This window comes from Eutrema salsugineum, unplaced genomic scaffold (genome assembly GCF_000478725.1).
Source record: "Eutrema salsugineum unplaced genomic scaffold, Eutsalg1_0 scaffold_2, whole genome shotgun sequence".
In the NCBI taxonomy this organism is placed as follows: domain Eukaryota; kingdom Viridiplantae; phylum Streptophyta; class Magnoliopsida; order Brassicales; family Brassicaceae; genus Eutrema; species Eutrema salsugineum.
This window is the reverse complement of record NW_006256829.1, coordinates 11,557,766-11,574,729: the sequence shown is the minus strand read 5'-3', so window position 1 is coordinate 11,574,729 and position 16,964 is coordinate 11,557,766. Positions and strand designations below refer to the sequence as shown.

At 38.3% G+C, this 16,964-nt stretch overlaps 3 protein-coding genes across 3 annotated transcripts; 2 read left to right on the top strand and 1 right to left on the bottom strand.

Annotated features, from left to right (window-relative positions):
- The first annotated feature begins 1,032 nt into the window (after positions 1 to 1,032).
- Positions 1,033 to 1,456, top strand: LOC18017751 (RNA-binding protein 38). The gene is made up of 2 exons (XM_024155448.1): positions 1,033 to 1,194; positions 1,280 to 1,456. Exons 1-2 carry the CDS (start codon positions 1,033 to 1,035, stop codon positions 1,454 to 1,456), a joined length of 339 nt encoding a protein of 112 aa, XP_024011216.1.
- An 834-nt stretch (positions 1,457 to 2,290) lies between these two features.
- LOC18017750 (NDR1/HIN1-like protein 26) lies at positions 2,291 to 3,274 on the bottom strand. Its single transcript, XM_006401606.2, has one exon. The coding sequence runs from the start codon at positions 3,177 to 3,179 to the stop codon at positions 2,538 to 2,540; it is 642 nt and encodes a 213-aa protein (XP_006401669.1). The 5' UTR covers positions 3,180 to 3,274; the 3' UTR covers positions 2,291 to 2,537.
- Positions 3,275 to 5,184: 1,910 nt separating this feature from the next.
- Positions 5,185 to 8,927, top strand: LOC112086495. The gene is made up of 10 exons (XM_024155447.1): positions 5,185 to 5,613; positions 5,668 to 5,725; positions 5,884 to 6,264; positions 6,349 to 6,749; positions 6,856 to 7,108; positions 7,197 to 7,414; positions 7,496 to 7,945; positions 8,049 to 8,387; positions 8,482 to 8,570; positions 8,924 to 8,927. The coding sequence occupies exons 1-10, from the start codon at positions 5,185 to 5,187 to the stop codon at positions 8,925 to 8,927; spliced, it is 2,622 nt and encodes an 873-aa protein (XP_024011215.1).
- Positions 8,928 to 16,964: the final 8,037 nt, after the last annotated feature.

The following is a 16,964-nucleotide window of genomic DNA, read 5'->3' as shown; positions in this document are numbered from 1 at the left end:
AGATTTTGACCCGTGCTGTGCACGGGATTATGTTGTAATCAGTTTAGATATCTAGTTTTAACGTATGTGGACATACTATATTTATAAACTAATGATTTATACTACATTCTATATAATTTAGAGTTAGATTAATAGTTGTGTATAGAGGAATGTTGTATTGTAGTTGTCTTTAACATTTTTTTGTTACTGTGTTATATTATTTTGTTGGTTATTTGTTAGTTATTAAATAGTAAAATATTATTCGGTAATTCATATTAGATATTGATGTGTTTAAACAAAAAAAATCACGAATGTGATGTAAAATGGCATACGCATTTGAATTCAGTGTCGATATTAAAAAAATTAAAATCATGGAAATAATAATAGAATTAATTTAATTATGAATTAAGAATAATGTATGAAATAGAAATACATTAAACTTCATAATCCGAATATGAAAAACATGAGTTCATTCCTCTTATTAGTACTAATGCAAATGAAAATGTAGAATCGTAGATAAATAATAATAGCAAAACTCTACTAATCCCTCACATCAGAATTTCCAGATGTGTTTTCTGCAGTCTTTTTCTTGTTCCAAAGGCTGTATAAACAAAAAAAAAAATAGTAAGTTACGATATGAGCAAAAATAATATGAAAATATAGATATCCAAATTATTTACTATATTACTCGAGTCTGAAACGGAGGACTTCATCGATCGATCGGTGGTGCAACAATGAAAGTCTTAGAAATATATAAAAAAAGAAAAAATTATACAAAAGACCCCATCCATTCCATTGAAGGACTAAATTGAATTGGATATTGACAATAATTCTATCATAATTATCATACCATGATTTATCTCCTATTTATTTAGTAGAAATCCTATACAAAGAAGACTTAAATAATAATAGTGTGCTATATATCTCTCCCTATTCTTGTCCGCAAAAGTTTTTGCCTACTTTCTTCTTATAAAGAGATTTGTGTATACAAGAACTTATTAAATTCTCAAATCTCTTCTACGAATCTCCATCAAAATTCTACTTTCTTTTCCCATGTCTCAACCAAACGATAGGGATACAAAGATATATGTGGCAGGTTTGCCTTGGATCACAAGAACCGAAGGTCTCAGAAGTTACTTCGAACAATTTGGAGAAATTATCAATGCTAATGTGGTTTGTGATAGAGCAACAAGACGATCAAGAGGTTTTGGTTTCGTAAGTATCTAACATTATGTAACATATAGACTAATTACTGATAGATATTTTTTTTTTAATCATGAGTTTGAGTTAATATTTTTAGGTTACGTTTAGAGAAGCTGAATCTGCAAGGAGAGCTTGCGAGAATCCAAATCCGAAAATAGACGGACGAGTGGCCAGTTGCAAACTTGCTTTTATTGGTGCTAGGGTTCACAATAACCAATCAAACCAAAACGGTTTAGCCACAATTTTCTCCAATTCGATTAACTTATATTCGTAGTTGTGCTTCTTTGTTACAATCATTGTTCTTATAATCGCAGATCAACATCTAGCAATTTATGGACTATCCCCACTGGTATTTTCTCCAATTCGATAAAACCGATCATAATCTCTATTAATTGTGTAACATGAAACTAATATAAGTTTTTTTTGGTTTTCCCATATTCAGGAACCAGTACTACTCGCAGTATTATCAGCAGTTTTACTCATATTACCCTTGGTTTAGCATTTACCCGTGTTAAACGGAATCTCAATCTGAGATACAGAGAGCTTCTTGTTCTGTTACATTCTCATAGTCAACTCAAGTCAGTTTATAGTTTGTCTGACTTTATATTAGCAAAAATTAATCACTATGCATATGTAGACTTTTATATCATGTTGCTACAATATCATCTATGCTCTGCTTTTCATAGATTCTATCTAAGTCAATAAACAGTTGTTACTGGTTGTTATAAAGGTTGTCACAAGAAAAGAACAATTAACGAACATAAAGAATCTATTCTTGGAAGAACACCTTCTCTCAATTGCAATATTCTTAGATATTCGAGTCTTAATGAATCTCTTGCTCTGCTTCCTCGTATCTGTTGAAAAACATAGAAACTACAGGAGGGGGAAAAAGGGGTTTACTTGATTCTTCCGGAAAGTAGAGTAAAGATATTAAAAAGTAAATGGATTTCAAGAAACACACACAAAACAATATATGGACCCAAAAATCTCAATTCTTTTTGCGTGAGCTCAAAAAAGATGCAACCACCATGAATTATTAAAGAAAAGTGGGGAAAATAATCAGGTGAATCGCTTGGCCAATAGGGCAAAAACTTTGCTTCTTAGCCTTTTTTCTCTTGTATAGCCATTTCAATTCTCCTCTGCTTTTAACCAGAGACATCCTCTGCTTTTGTTATAATACATCGGGGAAGAGTAGAATACTAACTACTATAATTTTATATAAACAGTGTTTATAGCTATACAAGAAGTACCAACACAAAAACATCACCGAAATACAGTGTTTAATAAAAGGAACGATTAAGCACAAGTGAAAGAAACTATTGTGTTATATAAATGGTTGTTTCATTCTATATATCTCATATAGTTGTAGAGCAACGAGTCCCTTGTATTGAAGCTAATGGAGAAGTGGTCATGTTCGGTCCAAAAGCCACGATTGCAACACAATTCACATTAAACCGGTATGCGCCAGAGACAAATGTCCCGATCTTCCACCGTAGCTTTCCGTCCATCTTCATACCGATGATTACTTTACCGGCTGACCGATCACGACCGATTTGATAACCAAAGGACTGAGCAACTGGTAGCTCAGTCCCTTGAAGAAACGCAGTCAAAAGATTGATTTCTTCGTGGGATTGATAAAAAGGTGGTAGAGAAGCCTCTGATGTTATTTGTTGTCCTCTGTATGCTGCGTATACGAGTAGCTTATCATAGTAGATTCCTACTTTTTTGTTAGGGTTTTTGGAGAAGAGTGTGAGTTGGATTGAGGAGTTGAGGAGGTGAGTGGCGGAGGAGGAGAGATTGAGGGTGTAGATATCGGCTTCCGTGAGGGAGAACTCGGGTTTCGCGGGGTGGAGGATGAGCCAGATGAGAAAGATGATGAGGAGAAGGCCGCTGAAGAGAGTTGAGAATGTGAAGAAGAGTTTCTTGCGACGATTGTTGATGTCGATCCCTCCTTTCTTGGCGCAATGTTTTGGAGAAGTTATGGAGATTTGAGACATTTGAAGAGAAAGAGAGAGGGAGAGATGTTGTTGATGATGATGGAGAAGGATGAAGAAAGAAGGAGAGAAGGTGAAGGGGTTAATATAAATTAAAGAAAGAAGTGTTGGAAGTAGAAAGCTATAAGCACTTAAGCGGCAATTATCTTTGTGTCTTTAGTAATGCTTTTTTGACTTAGATGTTTGCTTGTGAGTTGTGAAGGCTGTGAAAATATTGGCCGTTGGATTCACAGATAACTGGACTTTTGTTTTCTTCCTGTCTTTTTCCTTTTTAATATATTTGCGTGAACGTTTTAGTTACTTATATTATTATACATGCTTGATTAGTTAAGGGAAATTAACACCAAATAATCAATTAAAGTTAATAAACACATCATGAGACTTTGAAACGCCGAGATATATAATTTCTTTCACCCTTTAATTTGTGTTTCTTCAATTTCAAACGATTAGGGTTTTTTCAGTATGCATGATAATAAAGCAAAAAATTGGGGTTTCTGCATGGTAAGTTTTGTGAGATCATGATAATAGGTGAACACGTATTGAAATTTTTAAAGAAATCTTGGTTCGAGCTTTCCACCGCATACTATACAAAAAAGTGATATAATAGGAACTTTAATATGAAATATTCTAATTCGTATATTAATATACACAAGAATTATAAGTTACAAAAAGTTAGACACAAGAATTACGGTATGTGTAATGAACCACGGGTCCGAAGATCCTTTTGTCGGAATACTCGAAACCTATACCATTTTACGGTCTCTTGCTCGGTTTGTAGTATTTGCATGAGAGAAGCCACGTATTATTTTTGTATTATATATAAATTAATACAAGTACAAGAATCAACGCCTCAAAGTTGCTTTGAAAAGCTCCATCCTATGAAAAGCTTTAATTTTTATCTTCCACAAAAGCAGCCTTTTTCACATTTTATTAATCGGATAATACCTAGGTATTTTATTATACTAATATGGCTTTCTCAGCGGGAGAAAAAGAATACTAAAATAGAGAGAAAAAAGAAGGAAACAAAAAACCGTGGAAGCATCTCAATCATTTCATGGGGGCTTTTTGTGTCTTTATGTAGCCGTTCCTTTTACGCTAAGGAAAGATAGAACAACTCGTGCATGTATGCATCCAAATTTCTTTAGATGTCACCATTACGGTTTTCATTTCTCTTTTAGATATGCTTATAATTAAATCATAGAAATTGTAATAGAACTACATAGAAGAGATGATTCGTATATACAAAAAGTAATATCTCTTGGAAGACCATACTATATTATAGGATGTTCTCTTGTAAAATAGCACTATAAGTATGTTTTAATCAAACACACGAGAGAAAATAGCTCTAAAATAAATATTAGATTTTAGTCTCTTCTACTTTGCGTATATATTATCAATTCTCAACGCATATGATTGTGTGATAAAAGCGTAGGGACCTCTACCGCTCAGAAATTGAGAAAGGAGAAGTGAAAAAAAAAATGCAAGATATTAGTATTAATTATATTGATTTATATATATATTTTATTATAGGGTGATTTGCATCAATATTATGTTTGGAAGAGCAAATTAAGCGCGTGACATCCAACCAGAGTCAATTCACTCAGTAGCGGAAGTCAACGAAAAAGTAGGGGTGAAAATGACAGTATGCTCCTTGCTCCCCAAAAAGTAGACATCAGTTTTTTGTGGCGGGTAGGGACCACACGGACTTAGCTAAAGACAGACGCTACCATGTTTTTGAGACAGTAACATCACTTACTTTTTGTTCCTTATTTGCCCGCCCGAGGTGTTTTGTCGTGTTGTTAATTTGTACGAATAAGTTTAGTGGAGGGGACCCTTGGGATCAAATAAATAGCTAAGACGAAAATTTCCATAAACCGCCGCTAGTAAACAATCGTCTACGGTTTGACTACTTCTTGGTTTCGAAGGTATAACTATTTCTGAGGATAAATTATGACTACTTAACATATGTAGTTGGATATTTATGACCTCTTGACCTTTGTTTGTGTAGATGGCAGGAAGGCAAATGGTGTTGTTGGTGAAAGGGAAATGGTTCGAACAGACCAACGGAGTGTGGACTTTCCTTACGGACCACAGAGGGAACACTAAAGCGGTTTTCCTAAGCTCGCGGATGAGTTTTTGTGAAGTTGTGAAGCTCGTTAAGGAAAAACTGTGTATCAAAGAAGATGTGGGCGTAACACTTACTTTCCAGTGGCCGGCATTCATGCTGATGGACGACGGCCACGACGCCCCACCTGTGCTGATGTCGTCGGATGATGAAGTGTCGCTCTTTGTGGAAATGAGAGCGGAAATCGACCAGCTCAATCTGTGCGTAACCACAGATGAAAATACGGACGATGATGTTGTGAGGGTTCCTGGGAAAATGAAGAAGCTTTGGTTGTCTACTGCACGATGGAGGAGGATGGGGCGGCTGGTGACGGTAAGCAGAATATAATAGCTACTTATTGAGTAGTCCGTTATTTGATGTTGGTAGTTTGTCTATGATGTCAGAGTAGTCAACTATAAAACCGTTAATATCCTAATACGAGATAGTTGTCTACCTATTTTGTACAGAACCTTGTCTACTGTGTCGGCGTAGTCAACTATTAAATCGTTAATATCCTAATACCACATAGTTAACTACTACGTGTGTAATAACGTGATGTGGTTTAGAAAACTATTAACATAGTTGTCTACGTATTTTGAACAGAAGCGTATGAGGAAGAAAATTCTGAGAGGCTGGACGAGTTAGCTGTAATCAGTTTAGCTGGAGAGGAGCCGGACTTTGCGAAGGATGATGATATCCCCGGTGAGGGTATCCATGAAAATGTGGATGATGCTGGTGAGATACCCGACCAGGACAACAACGATAATGCGAGGGCTCGGGATAAAGGGAAGGCTAAGGTGCCGGATGGTGACTCTGGTTATGTACCAGCCAGTCACGGATTGGAAAAAGGAGAGTGTAGCCGCCCTTCAGGCAAGTACAGTTGCGCAGATGAAACTATTAATGGTGTTTTCTCTGAGACGGAAGAGGTGCCAGCTATGTTTGGAAGGGATGCTCCGCCGGTAGTGGATGATGTTTCTGATGATGGTAGGTAGTTATATATATATAGTGAACTACCTTAATAGATGTATACCAATGTTTATCATTTGGTTCACCTAATTGGAATTACAGGGATAGACAGTGCTTTGCGAGATATGCGATACGAAGGCGATGGAATTTTTGTTGGGAGAATTTTTCGAAACAAAGTTGAGTGTAAAATTAAATTGGCTATTCACACCATCAATAGGAAATTCCACTTCAGGACCCCGCGTTCAACACTAAACTACATGGAGTTTCTTTGCATCAATTCGACATGTCCTTGGCGGATATACGCTTCCCTCATGGATGCCACTGGGAACTTCCAAATTAAGAAGGCGAAGTTGAAGCACACATGCCCCATTGAAGACCGTTGGAAATATCACAAACAGGCGACAACACAAGTGATTGGTGAGCTGATCCAAACACGATTTGTCGCGGGGGAGAAAGGCCCCGGTCCAATCGAAATCCAGCGAATCATGCTTCAGGAGTTCCAGGTATGGTAAATTTAGTATTACGTATAGGTAGTGTAGTTGTCTACGGGTAGTTGCCTATTCGGCTACATAAATGATGTGTCGGTCTTTCTCGGATTACGAAATGTAGGTCAACATTTCATATTGGAAGGCGTGGAGATGCAGGGAACTTGCATTGGAGAAGGCATTTGGATCGGTCTCTGGCAGTTTTGCATTGCTCCCTTCTTATTTGGTAAACCTACAGAACTCTAACCCTGGGACGGTTTGCAAAACTGAGTTCGGACTGGACAAAAATGGTTGTCAACGATTCAAGTACCTATTCATATCGTTTGCTGCTTCTATTGCTGGACTCCCATACTTACGGCCAGTGGTGATTATTGATGGTTAGTTGCTAATTACTTATATACAATTACGTGATAAGTAACTACCCATTATATATAATAAAACATAAATCCTTCTCCATCGTTACAGGGACTCATCTGGTAGGCAGATATGGGGGCTGTCTCATATGTGCTAGTGCTCAAGATGGGAACTTTCAGATCTATCCAATTGCATATGCTGTTGTGGACAGCGAGAATGATGCATCTTACGAATGGTTTTTCAATTGCTTGAACACTATCATTCCCAATGATCGTGATGTTATGTTTGTTTCAGACAGACACGGGAGCATCTACTCTGGACTCAAAAAGGTGTGAGCTAATGACCAATCACAGATTCATAGTTACTTACATATAGTTGTCTATTAATAACCAACCATTTTGATATATTAGGTGTACCCTGATGCCGGTCATGGGGCATGTCTGGTTCACTTAGCAAGGAACATAACCGCACAGTTTAAAGAAAGTCGGCTACCTGGTCTGATGGTCAGAGCTGCAAAAGCATATACCGTGTACGAGTTTCAGCAGATATTTGCAGATCTCCAAAGTGTAAGTCCTAGCTGTGCCAAGTACTTACTTGATTTAGGGTTACCACACTGGACAAGGGCATACTGCATTGGCGAACGGTACAACGTAATGACCACAAACGTTGCTGAATCTCTCAACAAAGTCTTGAAAGAGTGTAGGGAATTTCCATTAATCTCAATGCTTGAGGCCATACGGATGAGTCTAATCAGCTGGTTCATACGGAGAAAAGCTGCATCCGCCGCAGAGCAACATTCTATCAATCAGAAAGTCTGTGACCTGATGGACGAGAACTACCATGATTCCACCGAGTTAAAGGTAAATAGTAGTCGATTAGTGGACTATCGGACTACCTGTGTTTAACTAGTTTCTGTTGTATATTTGTATACGACTACTTGTAGCTGACTTTGTTGATGTGTAGGTGGTTGTGGTCGGAGAGGATGAGTACGAAGTTTACAACAGACAGGGGGAAAGGTTCGAAGTGAACCTTGGTTTAAAGACGTGCAGCTGCAGGGAATTTCAAATGCTTCTCATACCATGCCGCCATGCAATGACAGCTTCTTCGTTGAGCAAAATTGAGTTAGATAAGCTCGTAGGGGAGGTGTATACCACAAGGTACCGACGATCCCTTTACGAAGGAGCTTTCCATCCAGTACGAACTCCTGTAAGTTCTGGTGGGACCGAACTACTACCACCATTGATGCGCCGTCCCCCAGGGCGACCAAGGAAAACAAGGATCCCATCGCGTGGAGAGTTTAAGGTAACGATTATTTGCTAGTTAGTTAGTAATTTTTTATGTCGTAAATGACTACTCGGTAATCGTATTCATCTATTGACGTTCTCTAACTTAACAGAGGCGTTCGAGGAAGGCAGCGAGGGTTTGCAGCAGATGTCTTGGAAAGGGACACAACAAAGCTTCATGCAAACTATCGGTGCATGAAAGGTAAGTGAAGTGGCATGGGTTATGTTGGGATGAGGCAGGGGAGAATCGGATATGATGCACTTCAAATGCAAGTTAAGGGTCAACATTTTATGTTGGTTCTTATCTCCTGGAAATTTGAAGCTTTTTTTGGAACTATGCATCCTAAAATAAGTAATTGGATCTTGGATACTTTTTGTAATGCCTCAGCTACTTTCCTCCCTTAGTTATTTTGTTATTATTGAATGTGATACTACGCATCGTGAAACATGTTCTTGGCCTTCTAGTAGTGATAATTAATTGCCCTTACGCATTTTGAATCTCTATTAAAAACTTTGTATGATTGATAGTTGTCTACTTGTATATGCTTATCACAGTTAAGAAATGCCGCATTAGGCTGTATGTAAATAGTAGATTGTCGTAGTATATAGGAGTTTATTAATAAATAACTATCTGTAGCATAGAAACTATTTGTTAACCAGGGAATTATAGTCTTTGCCTTTTGAGTGTGCATACGAAATTGGAGTCTCTTTTGGAACATTGGATGATTGATAGTTGTCTACTTGTAGTTAATTAACAGTTCTTTAAATGTCACAATGGTCTGGAGTGTAAATGTAGATTCTATTGTTATATAAGTGATTATAACTAGTTAACTACCTGTAATACAGACTTATTTGTTCGCGATGGTTACTATCACATAAATATTAGTAATGCTTCATTCCGATTGATGATAATAAACGACTACTAATAATTAAATATGTCGAAGTTCATAAAACACACAAACATAACAATAAGTCATAAAGGGATAAGTGTCTAAAACGATGTGACATGTTCGACAGGGAATAAGTTGTTAAAACACCCGGATGCAATGTTGGCATCAAGCCGCAGGGTCCTTTGGAATTACGACATTAGCTAGAGAAGGCGGTTCGATCAAACATAGGAGATCACAAGCAAACTTTAGGGAAGCGTCACGAACAACATCATCACCCACAGCATTGTCCAGAGGCACATTTGCAGCTTGCAACTGAATAGACATGAGTGCCAGCACACCCAAATGACCTGGTCGTGCAGAAAAATAGTTAACTATCTGTAAACGTTTAACACGTATATGTATACTACTACAAATAGGAGATACCTAAAGTCGATGTCTAGAAAGTTGGTTTCACAATTTTTATTGTGAACGCCGTCAGGTCGTCTGCTTTCATCTATGTATTGTATGCCACTCTCCTGATAAAATGTGGTAGAGACTGTGCAAGGTGCGCGACACTTGTCTTAAGTTTCATCTCTTTAAGTGTCGCATACGAATTCAGTACCAGAATCTCGTAGCTTTCAAAATCGATGCAAAGCCCCACCCAGTATCGGTCATCCACTTGAAAAGGGCAAAAAATCCCGGCAACCTGAGTGTACCATGAGCGCCTGGCTTTGACGTATGCAGCTGAACCAGGAGGGAGTGAGACAAGTTTCTTCTTCGGGGGATTTGTGAAATGCGGAAGGAGTTCAACGATGCCGTGAAGGAACGTGTACTCGACAAAGTCATAAGTGCACCGATCGTCGTTCAATTCCGCCAGTTGATGACGGAATAACCTAATATTGCTGTCGATAGACTAATATAAAAGATAGAAGAGAAAGTAGTCAGTTACATAGTAGACACATTGAAAATAGTTAGCTATTGATAAATAGTTAGTTACTAATTACCATCACGGAGATCGGGAATTTCAGGTCAACAATTTCTTTCAAAATGTTGACAGAGAGGACAATCCCATTCCAACTAGGAAAAGTCCTACAGATAACAAGCGTTGCAAAGGACCCAATGTTAACTACCGTCAAATAGTAAACAAAAATCAAATAAAGGTTTACTTAACGAGTATCTTTCATTCTATTTTGTAGGAGAATGACTTGTTCGAAGTTTGGTGTTGGAAACCAATGCGACATGTCAATTGATTTATCAGACATCTTCGGGCGTTTAGTTCGTGGGACTATATAGTCGGTCATCTGTGACGAAGGGACGGGTTGTCGTTTACTCTTGCGAATAGCTCCCTGTTCTTCACCTCCAGTCTTAGATGTTTGGGCCATATTTTTCTCTTCCTGTGTAAGACCCAGTGACCACACAGGAGGATCAACGCCTGCTGGAATTTCGATCTCTTTCTGGGCATTTGGGACGTCATCTCCCAATCCCTTAAAGGGACATAAAAAAATCATATATTAGTAGTTGACTACAGGAATTTGTAGGTCCTAACTAAACTGGTACGTCGACGAATTATCACCGAAAGATGAACGAACAGTAGTCCTCTACACGTAGCTAACTACCTTAACTTAGACTTCCTAGATGATTCTAACGAAAAAGAAATAATAGAGTACAAACCGTTTCCATCTGTGTGCCGGATGAGATCGCAGATTCAAGAATAGTGTGTTGGGTCTCCAGCATGATCTAGTATACATAAGTGTGTTGTCAAAATTACAAATAATTGACTACTTAGTAAATAGCTACATTAAACACAACTATTGAGTGATGATATTAATAAAGTTAACGAACCTGGGGGTTCTGGTGCTACTTCTTTCTGGGGGACTGTTTGGTTGTTGGTCTGAACAGGTGTCACATCTTCCTGCGGGCCGGTTTGGTCGTTCGTGTCAACAGGTGAAACCTCTTTAGCAGCATCGGTTCCGTCGTTGGTAACAACAGGTGGGACATCTTCAGCAGCATCGGTTTCTTCGTTGGTAACAACAGGTGGGACATCTTTATCGGCACCGGTTTGGTCCCTCGGCTGTACAACCTGATATTATTGTATCATATAATCGAGTACTAAGACACGAGATTGTATGCTTAACTAGTTGTATACTCACATATGGTGGTGGTGATGGAACAGGCTGGATTATTGACGGCTCTACATTAACCTACATTAACAAGACAAGTGTGAGTGAGTAGTTTAGTTGCAAGTATATGGCTATACGTAGTTGACTACGTACCTGTACTTGGTCTGATAAATCAGACAGCATACTCGCAATCTGGTTGCTCGCGAGTGTAGCAGCGTCTTGGACATCATCAACGTCAACTGGCATTTGTCTACCCACTTCGCCAACATCTCCAGATCCCTCAGCGTCAGGTTCCCTTCTATCTTCATGGGCATCACCATCATAAATTTCAACAACATCACCGACATTGGTATCCACAACGTCGTCACTTTTGGTAGAAGGACTGCTTGAATCCTTGTTCTTTGTACCGTCATCGCCGTCATCTTCTTTTGATGGATCTGAGGACTTGGACTCCTCGGACCAAGAAACATGTTGAAATCGTACGTGCTTGTCTCTTAGTGGAATGGACTTGACCCTACGGCCAAGCGGTCGCTTAGCAGGTTCTCGAACTTTAGCCGAAGGATCCTGTTTGCTCCGAATATAATCCTTAAAGGTACTCAAAGTGGAAGATACTTCGGAACGAAGGTCAACAAACTCGGTACGAAGACTTTTAATCTCTGATAATACAAACCCGGTCTCACGTACAACCTTTTCAAGCATGGAAGAAGCAGCAGGATCTAAATCCACATCAGAAGATGTGTTCCGAGACGATGACGCTGGTGCTTTTTGGCTGGTTTTGAAGAAGACTTGCACTTTCACCGCCATTCCATGTCTTCCTAGAAAATTTCTTGCCATCACTGATTGCTGCGAGTAAGTTGTCTACGGTTTCGTCCGGGACATCATCATCAAATGCGAAATCGGTATCATCCAACAGGTGTTCATCGTCCGGTAAGATTGCTGTGACAGCCACCTGTGATGATAAATTACCACGAGTAAGTAGCTACCAAGTATACACCTTTTAATAGTTCATTACTAATATATTCGCTGGTAGTAACCATCGCAAACAAAACAAATCTACACTACAAGTAGTTAACTATTAGAAGTTGATTATATAACACTAGGAACTACTATTACACTCCAGTCCTATGCGACATTTCAAGTAGTCTTAATTACCTGTAAGTAGACAACTAACAATCATACAATGTTTAAATTTCACGCATAGGTAACTACCAGGTCTTTGATTATCAATAGATATCTACTGGTTAACATAACTTTTACATGCCGTGGGTAGTCGCAATCCGGATGATAAATGAATTGACTACTAGTAACCAGTTACCAGTATTCCGAAATATATAACATACCTTGGTATAATTGTCGAGAGACTTCACATGAGGCATCGAGATATTAATCGGTTTCATAGAACCAGGCCGTACACTTGGGAATTCATCTTCTTCATCATCGTCATCCCTCAGGGTATGCTTGGTTGATTTACCTTTTACATCCTTCTGCAGAATAGAAGGAGCACACTCCAAAACAACCATCTGTAAAGCATGTAGAAAACCCTGAAAAGCACAGGTTGGCTGAGAAAGGTACGATGTCGTAGCTGTCCTAGTTTTGATGCTGTGAATAGTCAGATCAAAGAATTTTTGACCCCATGGATATTCGAGAAATTTGTCAACATCTTGTACCAACATGATGTGCTCGGCACTAATCTTGGCATTTTTGGAGGTAGGACAGACAATACCGTCTATGAGGAGTAGGCATGCCAAGTTGAATCTGGTAGCTTTATCTTTGTACGGTCGGCCGGCAAGGGTATTCACTATCCATCCAGGGTTGCATTCCTCTCAGAACCAAATAATTCAACGGTATATTTATTGACCTGGTCTTCCTTGAACTTTTTCGGCGGTGGTAAATTGGAGCAATCTAACCCCGTCGTAATAGCAAACTCTCTGATAGAAAAGCGAATTGGCTGCCCAGCAAAGAGGCACCAAAGCTCTTTTTTTTCGTAACCAGCTGTCTCGACAAAATAAAATGAAGAAATCTGACTGACGATGCTATCTTGTTGCCTGTTTCAATAATCTTTCCAAATTGGGACAGAGAGAGCTTCTCCATATGGTCTTCTTCCAAAGCATGACTGATAGTGTCGAGATAAGGTAGCTGGAAGTAGGTATTCACCTTTTTATTCGCCGGTTCGTTGCCTAAGGCAAACAGTCGGTCCGGAAACCGGGTCATGGATTGTACTCTGTAAAATAGATAAATGGCTATAAGTCAGTAACTACCGGTTGAATATAGTAGCCAATTAAACCTTAATAACTACAAGTAATCGTTTATTTGTAGATGAATAATTATCATAACAGGTAACAAAAAACGGTTGAAGAAAATAGCCAAATATTACCTAAATGACTACTGGTAATCAACTAACGTATTCATGTATACGCCAGTTACGATCGATTATACAATCGAATTGGACATAAACTGGTTTGTGATAGAATAGTCGGTTACTTGTATATTAATTTTTATAATATCGGACCAAACCAAAGTCGGGTGTCACCCCGAAATCCCTAGAGTCCCAAGTTAGAAATAGTTGAAAACGATAAAACGAAAACCTAGATCTGAAATTGGAGCAGAAACGATATCAAATTCGAAATAAACTACATTTATTCATTGAAAATATACGACTATTACGATAATTATTTACTAATAGCCATCGAAATTCGAGTATGAAATCGGTTGTTCACAGAAGCCTCTGCGTACGGCGGCGGCGGCGAAACGGGATCTAAAGGATGGGGAAGTACAATAAACAGTGAAAGAGCTTACCTTTAAAATTGAAAGGGGCAGGGCAACAGAGACGACGACTGGGTCGTCGTTATCGGTGCGGCAGAGGCGGTTCGGACGCAAGAAAAAAAAACGGTCGGTCGCTGGGTGTCTTTTTAGGTTAAAGAAAAGCGTCGGGGAAGATGAAAGATAACAGGGAAGATGAAAGAGAATAAGGGATATAAAGAGAGAAATGACAGTTGCAAATAAGTTCGTGGAGTGAGAGAAGAAAAAAAGAAATGGCAGACGGGAACTTATGAAGGGCAGTAACGGAAGTTATAATTGCGGTTTTTCTGCATTTTAAAAAAAAAAAAGGTTATCAGAGGTTGTTAGCGAGAATAAAATTTCATTTTTCCCTCCTGCTTAATGGTTCATAAAATTAAATATTGCTAAGATTAGAGGGTCCCAAAATAAATTGCACAACAATATTTAGTCTTACATTAATTAATACAGTACTTAAGAGCTAAACCCATCTGATAAGTAGGCAACTAATAGTAGTCGAATATAATAGATATTATGGTTTAATATAAGGCAACAACATACTCAACTAATTAGGGGTCTAATGAGAATTTTGCATGGTGGTAGTAAACGTAGAGGTAGCAGTGTTCGCAGTACATTAGCTGATGCTTCAAACGGCAGCTGGGGAAATCAAGGGCTAGTTGGGGTAAAGATGTATGACTATCAGGGACCACCATTTTCGTGATTAAATCCATCACTTGCTCCCCAATGGAGATCATATGCTCGATTTTTACTCTCCAACCAACCACACGGTCTAACATATCCATGCCTTTTGGATAGTGCCCAACAGCTGTAACACAGATTGCCAGCATTACAGTCGCCGCTTCAACTCCACCTTTTGAGGCTTGGTTCAAAAACCTCAGCAAACCTTCGATATCATTAGCAACCGTTATTCGGCTCATCCCACGGAGATAGAGTGCAATTGGATTACCTGAGTTGATCGCTGACTCAAAAAAGGTAGGGTAGTCCTGAATTAAACTCGGTCTCTTGACGAAAGCTGATATGTTAATAACCCTTGTCACAGATGGTTCCTTGAATGTTTGGTTCAGGAACTTACAAGATGATGCAAACGAGCAAGCGTCTTCTGCAGATACCGTACCAACTCTTTGGAATATGCCAATTACTGCATCACGAATATGCGGAAACACATCATTTGCCAAAGGATTGACATTGGGGTTTCTGAGGATCGAGATATGCCTACGAAACACAACAGAAAAAAGAAGTTAACTATCAAGTTACAGTAGTCACTTATCATGAAAGTGAAGTATATGTTGTCCAATAGTTAACTACCCCAATTCTAAATGTAAATGGCTACCGAAATTTAGTAGTCGATTACTATACACGACTATAGATCTGTAGATAAAACATCTGGTGGGTGAAGAAGACAATGAAACTGGCAAACATAATATTGATGCAAATCACCCTAGAAAATAACTGGAAAATCAGATCTAAAACTTTAAGATATAAAATCGCGTGGGTGCGAGTGATAACAGAGTTCGTGTCATTCACTGTAGCGAAATGTCGGAAACACCTCAAGGAGTGCTAGAGGAGACAAGAAAAAGGTTATACCTTAGCTTCCAGAATCCGCCGTCGATTTAGAACTGGGTGACGTAGAAGACTCGCCGACCATGGTTGATATCCCAAAAAAAGACGACGTCGCTACCTAGCCTCAGTCGCCGTTCGTCTGATAAGAGAGAGAGAGCTCAGATATTGAAGGAGAAAGGGAGAAAACAGTAATACTGGGTTGTGACTGATTTGAAATTCAAAATGAATTTCATCGACCCAAATTCCCCTATAAAGGCGTGGATAGAGAAATTTGAATTAAAGGTAAAGTGGGATGAAAGAGAAAATTGTCAGATAAATTGAAAAATGTTAAGACATAAACGTTATCATACATCAAATGTATTATAGTACACTGAAGGTGAGGGGGTATTAGATACTTTCCACCCTATGGAAAAATTAGTTTTCGCGCACGTAATTTACCCTTGTCGTTATGCTACCACACCAAAATTCCCTTTATTATACTATATGAGAGATGAAGACTTACTTGTTATAGTAGATGCTTTTTGGTTCATTCATAATATTAGTTTCTATTCATTGATTTATCGATTATAATATGTATATGAAGACTTAGTTGTTATAGCAAATACTTTTTGGTCCATGAATAAACTAATCTTCTAAGAAACGACCCCATGGACTTTGGTAGTGTGCAATTAATAATCTTCTTCACTTCTTTTGAAATACTTTCTGAAAATTGTTCATCATCATGGTGTTCTTACTTTCGACCTAACTTTTGGTGTATTACGGTTTAATTAACCAGACAATGAAGTGGGAAAAAGAGACAATGCTTTTCGTTTCGTTGGGTATTTAAAAGTCACTTTTTGTTGATTTTTCCCACATAGATTCAATTTTTTGTATTTTTAAAGTAAGTTAATGCCAGAATGACTATATATAAGACTAATGGTATTGGCTCTGTGGTTGATTAGGAGACTTTAAGTGCAACCTAAACATCTGGACGAGTTGAAACTTTAGAACACGTAGAAGATTAATAAAATATATTAATAGAATTATGAACAAAAGAAAGTCTTACCCGCATTAAACCAGCCCATTTTCACACGTTTAATTGTCAAATTATTTAGTTATCGAAACAAACATAATATACATAAGAAAAACCAAAATAAATTTGGTCCGGAGTTTGCCAATATGTTTCAATCGACATGCTAAATTGTTAATAGCATGAATGATTGAGCTGCTTTAATCACAAATATTACAATCTTATTACTCGATTCTCTCGCA